This window comes from Bos indicus x Bos taurus, chromosome 5 (assembly GCF_003369695.1).
Source record: "Bos indicus x Bos taurus breed Angus x Brahman F1 hybrid chromosome 5, Bos_hybrid_MaternalHap_v2.0, whole genome shotgun sequence".
Taxonomy (NCBI): domain Eukaryota; kingdom Metazoa; phylum Chordata; class Mammalia; order Artiodactyla; family Bovidae; genus Bos; species Bos indicus x Bos taurus.
This window is the reverse complement of record NC_040080.1, coordinates 73769728-73785895: the sequence shown is the minus strand read 5'-3', so window position 1 is coordinate 73785895 and position 16168 is coordinate 73769728. Positions and strand designations below refer to the sequence as shown.

The 16168-nt window shown below is 39.0% G+C and overlaps 1 protein-coding gene and 1 long non-coding RNA gene across 2 annotated transcripts in view; one reads left to right on the top strand and one right to left on the bottom strand.

Annotated features, from left to right (window-relative positions):
* Positions 1 to 2188, bottom strand: part of CAND1 (cullin associated and neddylation dissociated 1) — a 43901-nt gene extending 41713 nt beyond the window's left edge. The window contains exon 1 of the mRNA XM_027542477.1: positions 1707 to 2188. Coding sequence (XP_027398278.1) covers positions 1707 to 1774 — 68 coding nt within the window. The 5' untranslated portion in view covers positions 1775 to 2188. The remainder of the gene's footprint in view (positions 1 to 1706) is intronic.
* Positions 2189 to 2277: 89 nt separating this feature from the next.
* LOC113892954 lies at positions 2278 to 14854 on the top strand. Its single transcript, XR_003511183.1, has 2 exons — positions 2278 to 2380; positions 14441 to 14854. It is a non-coding gene; the product is annotated as an uncharacterized LOC113892954 (long non-coding RNA).
* Positions 14855 to 16168: the final 1314 nt, after the last annotated feature.

Genomic DNA, 16168 nt, shown 5'->3' with positions numbered 1-16168 from the left:
GAGTATTACTCTTCCATATAATTTGTAAAAAACCCTCAAGCATATATGTATTACTTTCTTTTACAAAAAATGTAAGGAGGCTTCGGTCAATAATCACATATGCAGTATTATCACATGACTTGATTTCTGTATTTTCAGTGGCTTGCACTGAAAGCAAGCAAAGCTCCAAAGGGAAACAACATTCTAATCCTTTAAGGAACAAACAACTTTTATTTCCCCCAATAATTTTTATTTTCACCCTAAAACTCACAAACCTAAAAATACCCCAAATAATCGTCTCTTCCCAAAACACTAAAATATTTATTATGAGCAACTTTTAACTAATTTTAAAAGTTTTGAATGCAATACTTCAAAACTCCCTAGGTAGCAAAACTTTTTGAAAATCATTCTTGGCTTTGAAGCCACAATACCAAAATGTATTTCATTGGCTATCTTAATATACCAGCATATCAATTTAGCAACACGATTATTACATTTTTCATGATTCTTTAACAAACGGAAAAATTTTCCCCCAGGACCTAAGGTTTGGGTGTGTTTTCAGGTTTTAAAATGTACTGTTCATACGGAAAAAAAAACAACCCTTGGACCAAAATTCAAATTGAAGACTACTTGTTCTTCCCTTTAAAATGCACAGAAAATACAACCACTAGAGAACAAAACAAGTATCAAAAAATATAAAAAATCCGCTTCAGATCGGGAGCTTATTTAAATTTAATTCGTGATGGAATAGAAGGCGGGAAGCAAGGAATGTAGCAATTATTACTGTGCAAAAAAGAAAAGAGAAAAAAATCCAAGATAATCTGTGAAAATATAACAATTCTTCAATATGCATGTGACCAAGGTCTGGAACCAACAGCACAAGTCTCCAGGAACAGAACTTTATAACAAACCTTCATATTCACCGCCCCCATATTAGAAAACTCCTTTCAATAAGATCCATTTGTTCCCAGTACTTGTTTAAGGTTCAGCAATTCACCTTTCTGGCAGTAATTTTGAATAAAAGGAAACAGGACTGAAACCCTGAGTTCCTGCTTGGGTTTTTACCTGCCAAAGAAAAATGACAAGAGATGCTGGCGGGAAAACTCTAAGAGTCAAGTTTCCACCATCCTGGCACCCCCTCCACCTTCTTACCACCTTTACTAAAGGGATAATCCAAAGAAAAAGTTTATAACACAACCCCGAAGACTTGGGAGGAAAAGCAAATCGTTCAAGCAGAATGCACCTAGGCCTGCTCACATCTGCGGTAAAGGAGACGCAGCTGGGACCCCGCGTGGGCAGCAGCAGCAGCTCGGGCCCCACGAGCAGGGAGGCCTAGCGCCTCGGGCAGGCCGGCGAGTAGGCCTGGCCTCCACGTCTCCAAGCCTAGAGTGACTCCCTTGCCCACAGTGGTGCGTGATCTCGCCCCTTCACGCTACCTGGGACGAGAAGTCACGTCCTGGGAGGGCAGAGCATGCGGTGGGGAGACGCAGAAGGGGCCTATGACCGGAGGTGGGCAACGGCCTAGAGGAAATAACGAGGGGAGGGGGTTAGAAGGTGGGCGAGAAAAGGGGCCTGCTGGGATCGGGGAGCGGAGGGTGGCCTGGAGGCGTCGGGAAAGCCGAGGAACCAGTTAAGGCCAAAGGGGTGGGGCAAGGCCTGTGTGAGGGCCGGGGCCGCGGATCGGGGACGCCCGCCGAGGCGGACTGAGGGTCGGATTTCGGCCTCACCTGAAGTCCTTGTCGCTGGATGTCATTTTTTCCAGCAAATTGGAGATGTGGTACGAGGCGCTCGCCATGTTGACGGCCTCAATCCCGCCCGCCGGCGTTGCTGGTGCTGCTGCCCGCCGCCGCTGGGGCTCCTCCTCTCGCTCGCGGCAGCTCCCGCTTCCAGGGTCGCAGCGCGACGCAGACGCTGACTAGGGAGGCGCCTCGACAGGCTGCCCCCTCCCCGGCAAGGCGTGGGCCTGTCCCGGGGGAAGCAGAGGCTAAGGAGCCGGCCTAACGACGGCGCTGCTCGCCGGAGAACGGGCTCATGAGCAGCGTGGAGTACAGCAGGGCCTCTCCGAAGAGTTGGACACTCCACTCCCTCCGCACTCGTTCCCTAGGGCAAGAGGCCAAAACCCGCCTCCTTCGCTCCGGGGGCGGGCACGGTAGACGCGGGACGCTACGGAAAGCTAAGGTCAGGGTTCACGGAGGTCTCCCCACGCACGCTGTGGAGACGCCAGATAAAGGGCAATCCTGTTGGCTGAGGCCCATGTCAATCTACACGTGACCCGCCCTTCAGAGGCCTGCCTACAACCAAAGGAGCTGATCTCGCGAGACTTAAAAGCGACGGTTAAAGGACCGGGTGGCCGGTGGGATGAGGATGTCTTCATCCGAAAAATCTTGTTTCCTGTATGACAGTAAGAAAAAAAGTTTACGATTTTTAAGGCGCACAAGGCCTGGGAATAAAACTAATTAACAGGTTAGCCTGGGGCACCAACAGAATAATTATTAGAAGGAGCTTTCGTCTGGAATCGGACGCGGGGCCTACATCGCCTTAAACACGATGGTGTAATGTTGCCACGTGAAAACCACAAACCCCAGAATTCAGTCGGCATGTTATACTGGGTTGGGGTATGATTGGCTGAAGAAATTTGTAGCTTCCTTATTGGCTCCCGTGTGAGGAGTGAATGCTGGGATTTGTAGTCTGGCAAGGCAGCCGTGCTGGCTAAAACCTTTGGAGCGCGGGGGGCGAGGTTGCTGCTGCAGATTCGAATTTTCTCGTACAGTTGTTTTTGGTGTTATGGGATGTATGCAGAGCTAGGCTGCTGCGGTCTGGGCAGGCGCATTGCGGCTGAGTTGATGTGCTTGGCAGAGGCCTAGTAGCGACTTCTAGCACTAATCCAGGAATGGGATAGTTGCCTCATTCTCAGAAAGCAACCAGTGCTTCTGCTGGGTCTCTGGACGTGCATTGAAGAACCAGACCCCTAAAGCTAGAAGGACGTAATAAAACCAACGACCATTACCGATGACTGTATTCGGGGCTTACTCCTTTTGTTTAGAATTACTAAACAGTTACCCTCTGTGTGCAGCATTTGTGGAATTGACAATCCTGCAGCTATTTCATTGTTCCTTAAAACAGACAGCAATCGGGTATCAGATACCAAATCACTTGCGAAGGTGGCCAAGTTTTTATCGCCTTCATTCGAGTTGAAGCTAGCTAAAAGGCCTTCCTACAAAAAAGAGAGAGAAAGCCTAGTTAAGAGACGAGGAAAATTCAGTCTCAATCTGTTATTGCTCCTGTTGGGAGAAAAAAATGGCTTCTTCCAAGTGTTAAATCTCAACATTTCTCTACCGTTCTTTGCTATATCACCAAATGTTAATTTAGTGTCTTAGAAAAGACAGACATAGTTATAGGCAATAACAAAATAGATAAAACATTATCTGTTCTCATCATTCACATTTAAATGTCATCTCATTACTTGTTTACCAGTTTGTATTCTTTAATACTGTTTTCCTCCGCAGTAGTACCATATCTCTTCCCTTATTTTACCCAAGTCTGCTGGTCCATGAGTACTTAAGCCATAATTCCTTTCTGCTCTAAACAACCTTTTTAGAGTATTTAATATAAACTATACACACACCACACATCACACACAAGCTACTCATTTAACTTGTGTGAACCCCAAGGCCTAAAATCTCAATAATTTAGTGATAACCCCCCTTTTTTTAGCCCGAATCTAATAAGTCTAGTAAATCTAATAAGTCATATATCTGCCTTTTGTGTGTATAAATTCTTTCATTTACCAATTTACAACTGAACTATAATATTTGTAGTAAGACAGCTTAAATTTAAATTCTGTTTACTGCTACTTATTAACTGTCTTAGGCAATTCATTTTAAGCTCTCTGAGCCTCTGTTTCTTCAATGGTGACACAATGATGGACAGACTATTTCTCCATGAGGCTGGTTTAAGAGTCAAATGAGCCATTGTCTTAGTCTGCCAGAATTGCCATAACAAAATTGGGTGACTTAAACAAGAGAAATTTATTTTCGCAACAGTTGCAGAGGCTGTAAGTCCAAGGTCAGTGAGCCAATAAGGTTGGTTTCTCCTGAGGCTTTGACTTGTAGACAGCCACCTTTTCACTGTGGCCTCACCTAGCCTTTTCTCTGTGCACCCACATCCTCCTATCTCTTTGTCATATGGACACGAATCGTAGGGCCCCAACCTTAATTGTGTCTTCATTTAACCTTAATTACCTCTTTAAATGCCCTGTCTCCAAATACTGTCATACTGGAGGTTAGGGCTTCAACATATGAATTTGAAGAGGAGGGGCAGAATTCAGTCCGTAGAAATATCCCATATAAAGTGTTCAGCACATTGTCTGAACATAATAATAGCTTTTTTTTTGCACTTGCAAAGGTCATGCAAAGAATCTTATAAAAGTTGACTATTATTATTACTATATTCTCTGTCTTGTCCCTATCCCAAACCATCCTACATAACCAGTTTAGGGTTTGCCAAAACTTTGTTTTTGTGTTGCTCCTCACCAATTTTCTAAGTTCCCTGGGTCTCTGCTACTGAATAAAGTCCAAATGTTTGCAATCAGTGACTTCCTTCATCTGTCCCTAATCCTTTCTGATCTTTCTCCTTCTATTATAATATAGGAATTGCTCAGGAATTCTGCTTTTTAAGTATGAGAGACACAGAGAGGTTAAGAAACTTGCCAGAGATAGCAGTGAAGAGCAATCAGGATTAAAACTCAGGCAGTGTTGCTTCAGAACCCATGCCTCCAAACGTCTATACTGGAATGCCTCTCACCTCCCCTGTCTCCCTTTCTAAGATCTTGAACCAATCATGTTTATATGCTAGCCTCCAACTACAGTGTAAGTTCCTTAGAGTTTATACCAAGTTTAAATCACTTCTGCTCCGTTCAAGTTCTTATCCTGTGACAAATTCATAGTAGGCACTCAATAGTACTTAATTTTATTTTGTATTCTTGACCACTTAGAGGTTTGATTTGTATGTCACTGAGTATAGTTTGTCACTCAATAGTGGGAAAATGTTTTTCTTTAAGAATCTGTAAATGCTAAATTAATGATAAGTGCAAAAGAAAATAAGTCTAGATAAGGCTATCTTCTTAGAATTTTCTTCTTGGTTAGTGGTTATAATGCAAAACTGAGGCAAGAAATTTGATTTTTAAATAAATGGGGTCTTTCTAGCTGTTGGGAGGTTCTTCAAATATAAACCAGTAGTTTAGCTTGTTTCTCATTTATTGAGTGTCTACACTGTGCCAGACATACCCTCCTGTCTATATCAGGACCACCTTGGGAAGAGAGGATTCAAGGAGAAATGTGGTTATTAGTTTACAGAGTGATGGGTCTTTCCTCCTCTTCCCACTCAAAAATAAAAAAAGAAAAAGAAAAACCCAAACAAGAAAACAAACAAAAGAAACCCACTCAGAGAAAATGAGTCTCTCTGTATGAAGAGGACTTGGAAAGCTTTGAGGTTTGCCCAAGGTGTTATTCCAGGTGAAGGAAAATATTTGACAGAGTGCATCAGAAAGCAGTAATCGGAAAACAAAACAAGAAACAGTTCATATAGGTACCCCAAAGCTTCAGATTATTCATCCTTTGGTTGGCCACCTATTAATCTATACCTATTTGAGGAGGGCAGAAGAGAAATGGAAGCTAGAGAGGGATATTGCGTTATAGCAGCTGTATTCCCTCTTATTTTTAAAGATACCCATCAAGGGTGGGTGGCAGTCACCCCTTATAGGAAGTGACTTTGTTACCATTATCCTTCTAGTGCCCTCCATTTAGTGCGTCAAGGATGCATGGGTCTCCAGTGGGCAAACTAAACAACTCCCTCCAAAGTATTGGTAAGTTGGCTTGAGTGCCCTCTCTCTGCCATATGAAGACACAGAAAGAAGGTAGTCACCTGCAAGCTAGAAAGAGAGCTCTATGGAATTTTGTTATGGTAGCCCTAGCTGACAAATAAAAGTCTGCAGCCACCTGATATATTCAAGCATAGAATTTCTTAAGGTCCTGCCTATTACCATCTCAAGGGAAAGAGTACCATAAAACATATTTTGGTAATCATTGTTCCATTGCTAATTATTTTTCTGAACTGAATGCTGAACTGGTGATATAGAAGAAGAGAGTCTTGGTAGAGAGTAAGTTTAGTTGATATTTATCTTAGTACAGCCTTATGCCAAGTAAATGTGAACTGTACTTACATCATACATTTGCTGTAAATTGAGTTCTGTACTTCTTACATTTACTGTAAACTGAGTTAAAGGAACTAAGGAAAAAAGAGCTATTTTTTCAACTAGTTATTAATTTTTGAAATATAATTGTTGAATGTCAAAGCTGATATGTTAATAAGGGAGGTAAAGGGCAGTTCTGATTTGTGTTTCAGTATAGACAGCTTTGCACACAAATGAACAGGTACAAAATGCTTCCTATTAGAGATCATTTGTCAGTACTGAATTCAACTTAGGTGCAAAAGGAAGTAAATGCTATACAACACTTAAGATTTATTTCTATTTGATTGAAAACACCCCAAAAACTAGAGTTTTTCCTATAATCTACTGTCTTCTATATAACTGATAGAAGTTCTTAATTTTTAGTGACACTGTAGATCAAATTTAATTGTCATTCTGTGAAGGAATTACTTTTTTAGAGATAGAAATATATTTGCATTATGTTAGATAAAATCACAAAGATTAAGTCACAAAGTTTCTTCACTTGGAATATCTTCCATTTCTTTTTCACTTTTGACTTTTATAGTAATATTGACTATCATCTGGCATTTTAAAATTATAACATTTTCTGATATGAACTGTCCAGGATTTTCAGACAACTAAAAATAGAACTTTATAAATGTAAAGCTGGTTATCAGTTGTGGCAGAAGGATACAGAAGAAAGGGCTAGAATTCAGCAAATGCTGCATTTTGCTATAAATACAGATATTTGCTGACGATGACTTGTCCTGTTACTTTAAAAGGTAATCTGCTTACTACCAAGTGAAAGTTGTAATTTGAGGAGGGGGAAAGGTGTGAAAGACTAATGAGAAATCATGAGCCCACAGAATCAGGGATTGGAAAAAAATCAGAAAAAATAAAATTGAGGCAGGGGAAAATTACTAATTTTAGTGAAAACAAATTTAATGAAGTGGTACTGAGATTCTCTCAGCAATGAATATTTATACAATGAAATTAGTCCATTATTATTACTTATACTATTAGATAAAATGGTAAAAATATCACCTTCTAGAAAAACTGCCAATCATAAAATACATTTTTTGTTTTTTTCATTTTGGAAAATACAGACTTTTCTGTGTGACCAAGTAAACTCTCTTTGTACTTCATGGAGAAGGCAATAAAATTTTTCATCAATTTGTAAGTGTGAGAGCTTTGTTATAATGGATGTAGTTATTTAACATTTAAGATATGGTGCAACCTAGAAGTGGTTTAGAAGAAAATGTTTATTGATTGAGGCAAACTATTACTTTTAACAGTATAATCAAACTTAACACAGGAAAAAAATATTTGCAGAACATTTATTTGACAAAGGACTTGTATTTAGAACTCATATAACTCCATAATAAGACAGAAATCTATGCTTAAAAATAAGCGAAAGATTTGAAAGACACTTCACTGAAGAAGCTACAGGATGACAAATAAATGAAAAGGTGCTCAATATCATTAGTATCAGGGAAAGATAAAGCTACATGAGACATCATTACATATTTATCAGAATAGTTAAAATCAAAAAGAGTGATCTTACCAAGTGTTGGCGAGGATATGGCAGAACAGGAACTCATGCACTGCTGGTATAGAACAGTTTGTCAGTTTCTTAAAAGCTAAAATAATCTACATATAACTCAGGTATTCCATTCCAGCTGTCTACCCAAAAGAAATGAAAGCATATGTCTACACAAAGACAAGAACATGATTTTTTCTTACCAGATTTATTTGTCATGCCAGACTGGAAACAACCCAAATATTTGTCAACAAGAGAACAGATAAGCACATTGTAATGTATCCATACAGTGAAATACGTCCTTGAGATAAAGATGAGCAAAATATTAATACATACTCATGGATGAGTCCCTGAATCATCATTCTGAGTGCAATAAGTCAGAGAAAAAAATATACATAATCTATGAGTCTATTTTTGTATAATTTTAGAAATTGAAAGCCAATCTGTAGAGCCACAGAGCAGATCAGTGGTTGCCTAGGAATGAGAGTGGAAACAGGGACAGATTATTAAGGGTTCCAGGACAGTCTTGGAATTGATGAAAATGTTTTTTAATTGCAGTAATGATTTCACATGTGTATACATATGTCAGAACTCATCAAAGCATGCACTTTAAATGTATGTTTATCAAATGTCAATTACATCTCAGTAAAGATGCAAAAATAATGATAAAGACAGAAACCAAGTTATTTAAAAACAAACATATATAGAATACAAGAGTCAAAGTAATTTTAGTCTTCTTTCATGAATGTTTTCAGAAGACAATGTTTGACTTGAGGCATCAGAAAAATAACAGTATTATCATGACGAAAAGCAAGAGATTTTTGCTCCAGGGGAGCAGCAAGGAATTGTATAAAAAGAGTATATATTTTATATATAAACTATAGATAGATACTACCTATAGTTTTATACATTTTATTTACTATATTTATGACAAAGATGTTTATGTGCTAATGCTTCACTTAAAATTACTTAGTATAGTCTCCCAAGGCAACAGAAGTAGAAACAAAAATAAACAAATGAAACCTAATCAAACTTACAAACTATTGTACAGCAAAGGAAACCATAAACAAAATGAAAAGGCACCCTATAGATTGGGAGAAAATATTTGCAAATGGTGCAACTGAGAAGGGCTTAATTTCCAAAATATACAAACAGGTCATACCGTTCAACAATAACAAAAACTACCCAATCGAAAAATGGATAGGAGATCTACATAGACACTTTTCCAAAGAAGACCTACAGGTTGCCAATAGGCAAAAGAAAAGATGCTCAACACTGCTAATTATTAGAGAAATGCAAATCAAAATTACAATGAGGTATCACCTCAAAACAGTCAGAACAGGCATCATTAAAATGTCTACAGATAACAAATACTCCAGAGGGTGTGGAAAAAAGGGAACCCTCCTATACTGTTGGTAGGAATGTAAATTGGTGAAGCCACTATGGAAACATTATCAAAGTTCCTACCACAATATTGTAAAGTAATTAGCCTCCAATTAAAATTTTAAAAAATTAAAAAAAACTATAGCGTTTCCGTGTGTGTGAAAGTTGCTCAGTTGTGTCTGACTCTTTGCGGCCCCTTGAACTATACAGTCCATGGAATTCTCCGGGCCAGAATACTGGAGTGGGTAGCCTTTCCCTTCTCCAGGGGATCTTCCTAACCTAGGGATCAAACCCAGGTCTCCCAAATTGTAGGAGGATTTTTTACCAGCTGAGCCACAAGGGAAGCCAGGAGAGTTGCCATATCATCCAGCAATCCCACTGCTGGGCATATATGTAGAAAAAACTATAACTCAAAAAGATACAGGCATTCCTGTGTTCATAGCAGCACTGTTAAGAATAGCCAAGACACAAGCAATAACCTAAATATCCATTGACAGATGAATGGATAAAGAAGATGTATATACAATGGAATATTACTCAGCCATAAAAAGAATGAAATAATGCCACGTGCAGCAACATGGACGGACCTAGGGAAATAAAGAAAAGACATACTAAGTAAAGACAAATACCACCTGATATCATTTAATTTGGAATCTAGAATATAATGCAAATGAACATCTACAAAACAGAAACAGACTCACAGACGTAGAGAACAAACATGGTTGTCAAGGGGGAGAGGTAGAGGGGGAGAGAGGTGGGGGAGGGATGGATTGGGAGATTGAGGTTAGCAGATGTAAGCTATTATATATAGAGGGAATAAACAACGACCTGCTGTATAGCACGGTGAAGTATATTCCGTGTGTGTGCTTAGTCGCTCAGCTGTGTATGACTCTTTGCAACCCCGTGGACTGTAGCCTACCAGTCTCCTCTGTCCATGGAATTTTTCAGGCAAGAATATTGGTGCGGGTTGCCATTTCCTACTCTAGGGGATCTTCCTGACCCAGGGATCAAATCCACATCTGCATTGGCAGGCAAATCCTTTACCACTAGTGCCACCTGGAAATCCAACTATATTCAATATCCTGTGACAAATCATAATGGAAAAGAATATGAAAAAATCTATATACATATACGTATAATTGAATTACTTTGCTGTACAGAAGAAATTAACACATTCTAAATCAACTATACTTCAATTAAATAGTTAAAAATAACAAATCTATTTATAAGCTATTAGTTTTCTAAACATATAATCAATTATTTTGTCTGTGTTCTACTCCCATATTTCCAATGGTTCTGGCACATTTCTGCTTAGATATTGCACAGTTACATTACATTCAATATGTTATACATATAGCCAGTTGATTCAGAGTGTAGGCTCTAACTCACAAAGACCTAGGCTCAAATCCTGAATATAGCACTGAATCCATCATCTGGACAACTCCTTTAAAATAGAATAATGCTAATAGTACCTAGGGTTGTATGAGATGAATGTAAAATGCTTGGCACAGCTACTTTATAAATAATACCTATTAGTAAAAGCCAAAGTGATTTTTCTCCAAAAAATGAGCCCTCTTGCCTACCACTGCATTTCTTCTCATAAGTCCTACAAATATTCCCAGCTCTTAGATGGAAAATCTTGGGAAAATATTTGAATTTTGTATTTTTCTATATTCATTATCTATATTCCCTTCAACACCAGTTCTTCATTAAAATATCACTTAGATTTCCCTTTCTAATAAATTCCCGATCCAATTAGTCTCTCCAGGCCCTCCTCAGTTTACTACTATATAGCATTCATTAAGCCCTTGCCACACTAGATGCTAGCTGGGTGATTTAGATAAGTTAGTTAACCTCACTAAATTTCAGCTTTCTCCACTGCAAATTGAGGATGACTGTAAAATGCACTTGAAGTGCCTGATAGAAGAGTAATTGCCTGAAAAATGGGAGTTACTTTTACTATTCCCTAGTTCTATTCAATATTTATAATTAATGGTCATTTTAGCTTTTTTGGTTGTCACATCTCGCCATTGCTTCATTGATTTTACAGTTCACAGAATCCTCTAAACATTTCCATACTTGCACTGGACTGTGGTTATTCCACTTGTCACTCCCTCCTCATCTTTCACAGTTAGTGTATTCCAAATGATTCTCAGCTCTGACTGACTTAGAATCAACTGAAATGCCTCTTAACAATACTCAGCCTGCACCCAAAACCAATTAAATAAAAATCCCTAACTCTAATGTGCAACTGGTTTTGAGAACCACAATTTTGTTTTGCTTGTTTGTTTTTGGTTTTATTGTTCATGTTTTGCTTTGTTTTGTTTGGCATTATAAGATTTGCTTTAGGTTCTGAAGATCTTGGAGAAGGGCATGGCAACCCACTCCAGTATTCTTGCCTGGAGAATCTCATGGACAGAGGACCCTGGTGGGCTACAGTCCATGGGGTTGCAAAGAGACACGACTGAAGCGACTTAGCACGCACACACTGAAGATCTTATTTGGATCTTGTCTTTACCATGAGACATTCTAGCTATTCCTTGCAGTTACTGAGTTTCTGCAAATTTAGGTGTCATGCAGCAATACCCTTGACCAAATCATTGGTAAAAAAAGAGAAAGAAATAAGATAATAATATAAATCCTGGAGAATTAATGAATGAATGCTGAATTAATGAGAAATTCATTAATTTCCTTAATTCATTAATCAGCACATCGGAGAATATCATTAATCAAGTACTTTAATTATAAATACACATAAGTGCACTAATGATACCTCTTAATAACTGCAAACATCATCCCTTCTAAATCTTCTACAAATGATATTTGGAGAGAACCTGTCAAAGGACTCTATATTTATGCTGCTGCTGCTGCTGCTGTTACTAAGTCGCTTCAGTCGTGTCCGACTCTGCGACCCCATAGATGGCAGACCCCCGGCTCCCCCATCCCTGGGATTCTCCAAGCAAGAACACTGGAGTAGGTTGCCATTTCCTTCTCCAAAGCATGAGAGTGAAAAGTGAAAGTGAAGTCGCTCAGTCGTGTCCGACTCTTAGCGACCCCATGGACTGCAGCCTACCAGGCTCTTCTGTCCATGGGATTTTCCAGGCAAGAGTACTGGAGTGGGGTGCCATTGCCTTCTCCCTATATATTATAATCCTATCTAAAACTGATATGAGGTTTATCTGGTGTGATTTTCTTAATAAATCTATTATCTTCGTAATCCCAGTTTTCCTTCCTCAGTTCTTAAAGGTTCAACAATTTATTCTAGAGTTTTACTGGGAGTCATAGCAAGCTCTTGATCCCATAGTTTTCAGTCTTTCTCTCTCTTTTTCTTTTTTAGATTTTTAATCTAACCCTATATTTTAAGCACTTTTTCAGTTCTCTCCAAACTCCAAAAGATTACCAATAACTTCCTGGTGGATTGAGATTATATCGTTTGGTATCTTGAGATATTGTTCACCCAAGCCTGGAAATAAACAGGAGCAGATGAGTATTTTTCACTATTTTACTGTGTTAATCTCCATTTCTTCTTATTACCACTAATTTTATTCTTTATAAGTGATGATAAATCTTCATAGAAAAGACAGAAACATAACCCCTTAAGTAGGGGTTAACAGTTAGAGAGTTAAGTAATTGACTTACCTTTCTCTATTCAGTAGCATTGTGCCATTCACCCCAGTGGCATTCTTACACACCATTCTTGTTTCCTTTACTTATAAGGGTCATTTTTCTTGCTGTTAATACTTTTCACAAGCTTCAGAATCTTCTGGGCTTTTAGCCTCACTGACATTTCCATATATTTCTTGCTGCTTCTCAGAATTATTCCTTCCTTCTTGTTCTGAATCTTTCCCTCATATTTCTTTAAATATTTTTTCAAAAGTCTTTTAAATATAAATTCATGTACTCACTGGAGAATTCTCTGTGCATTCATATCTATAATTTTATATTCCTCCCCTTTTCCCTTTCATCACTGTCACTCAGAGGTTGGCAAACTTTTTCTGTAAAGAGATAGACAGTAAATATTTTAGGTTTTCTGGGCCTGCAGTCTCTGTTGTATTTACTCAACTGTGTCATTGCCGCACAAAAGTGGCCATGGAAGATACATAAATAAATGAGTGATTATGATCCGATAGAACAATATTTATGGGCACCTATCTTGGGCTTTTATATACATTTCAGTTTAGCTCAGTTCAGTTCAGTCGCTCAGTCGTGTCTGACTCTTTGCGACCCCATGAATAGCAGCATGCCAGGCCTCCCTATCCATCACCAACTCCCGGAGTTCACTCAGACCCACATCCATCGAGTCAGTGATGCCATCCAGCCATCTCATCCTCTGTTGTCCCCTTCTCCTGCCCTCAATCCCTCCCAGCATCAGAGTCTTTTCCAATGGGTCAACTCTTTGCATGAGGTGGCCAAAGTACTGGAGTTTCAGCTTTAGCATCATTCCTTCCAAAGAACACCCAGGACTGATCTCCTTCAGAATGGACTGGTTGGATCTCCTTGCAGTCCAAGGGACTCTCAAGAGTCTTCTCCAACATCACAGTTCAAAAGCATCAATTCTTCGGCGCTCAGCCTTCTTCACAGTCCGACTCTCACATCCATACATGACCACTGGAAAAACCATAGCCTTGACTAGACGGACCTTTTGTTGGCAAAGTAATGTCTCTGCTTTTGAATATGCTATCTAGGTTGGTCATAACTTTCCTTCCAAGGAGTAAGTGTCTTTTAATTTCATGGCTGCAATCACCATCTGCAGTGATTAATCTTGTATAACCCTAAATCTCTTTTACTGGCTGCTCTCAAACTGGCTTTAACTTTGTTTTGAGCAGAATGTTTTCCACAATATGACAAACAGCTTAGATACCAGGAAAATTCTTTTCCACCATTGTACACAGCCTCTAGAAATATTGTTCTTGAGAAAATGGGATATCTTTTTCAGATGTTGCCTCATCCTGTTCCTAACAATTAAAGACATCCAGATAGTTGCTAATCAGGGGACTTGTAGATTTGAAAGAAAGTACATGTTAGCCTGTACTTGTCCTGTCCAGGCCAACGGTCCACTTATTGGGAACAGGGTGGGTGTGTGCCCTCTGGAGATGATTCAGAACAACCCATGGAGATACAGCCAGAAAGTAGGAGAAATTTGCTTTACATATTTGTATTTAAAAATTCTACTTGTAGAAGTTTTATTATGTGCATCATTTATTAGTATAACAACATGTATACAGTTTGTAAATGAATATATCACCTATGTTGGAGAGATGTGTTCGGGTGTGCAATTAAAAACACTGGCTGGAGGTTAATCATTACACCCCCTTCTTCCCATTTTCCAGATGCAGCATCAGTCCAAGAGAGCCTGGATTACATCATTCCGTGGGCTGTGGGCACTATGCCTGTGCTCCTGTCAGAAGCTGCTGTGGTCCTGAAACGCTGCACAAGGAGAATTTGTGCCTTTTAAATCTTGGGTTCTGGGGATTATGCCAGGGCTGGTTACACAGCAGGAAAAAGCCAGACCCATGATGTCATTCAACATATCTTCTCCCAGAGACTAGATACACTTGTGAGCTAGATTTGGACTTTTATACTTGCTTCATGGGCATAGGTGTTCTGTTTTGCTTTGTTTTGTTTTAAGCCTCAAATTACCCCTTATCCCATGGCCCTGGTTTTAGTAAATGTCCTTGTACGGTTCTGATGTTTCAGCTTGAGGCTGTCGATAACAAACAATAGTAGCTTCATAAGGAACCAAAGTGCACTGCTGTTGTTTACTGACTCATTTTGCATCTCACAGAAAATGTAATGGATGATAGTGACAGGCTGCTTTTACCTGCCATAGCTCCAGAAGAGGAGGACTTTAATCTCAGCTGTAGAAACTGTTAGTTAGCTCTTCCTGTGGAAACTCCAGACCCCCACCATCACTGCCACGCCTCCCCCACCTTCCTCATCCACCCTTTAGCCCCCCCAAAATAGGTTGTTAATGAGAGAGCCTCTCAATTAGGGGAATGAAGAATGCTCTGGTTGATTTTTTTTTTCTGGAATAAATTTGAGTTAATCTAAGAAAAATGCTTTTTAACCATTTATATTAAAAATGACTTCAATAAACCTGACCAAGGAGGTGAAAGATTTATATACTGAGAACTATAAAACATTAATAAAGGATATTGAAGGCGATTTAAAGAAATGGGAAAATATCCCATGTTGTTGAATTAGAGGAATTAAAATGTCAAAATGACCGTACTATACAAGGAAATCTACAGATTCAGTGCAATCCCTATCAAATTACCCATTACATTTTTCAGAGAACTAGAGCAAATAATTCAATTTATATGGAACCATAAAAGACCCAGAATTGTAAAACAATCCTGAGGAAAAAGAACAAAGCAGGAGGCATAACCCTCCCACACTTCAGACAATACTACCAAGCTACAGTAATCAAAACAGTGTGGTATTGGCATAAAAACATATAGATCAATGGAACAGAATAGGGAGACCAAAAGTAAACCCACACACTTATAGTCAATTAATCTTTAATAAATAAGGTAAGAATATACAATGGGGAAAAGACAGTCTCTTCAGCAAGTGGTGTTGGAAAAGCTGGACAGCCACATGTATATCATTAAGTTGGAACACACTCTCACACCATATATAAAAATAAACTCAAAATGCCTTAATGACTTAAATATAAGACTCGAGACCATAAAACTCCTAGAATAGAACATAGGCAAAACACACTCTGACATAAATCATACCAATGTTTTCTTAGGTCAGTTTCCCAAAGCAATAGAAATAAAAGCAAAAATAAGCAGATGGGACCTAATCAAACTTACCAGCCTTTGTGCAGCAAAGGAAACCACAAACAAAATGAAAGGACAACCTATAGCTTGGGAGAAAATACTTAAGAAATGATGGTACCAACAAGGGCTTAATCTCCAAAATATACAGCTCATTTAACTCCATAACATTCAAAAATAATCCAATCAATAGACGGAGAGAAGACCTAAATAGACATTTCCCCAAAGACAACATACCAAAACGCATGTGAAAGGATGCTCAACATCACCAAT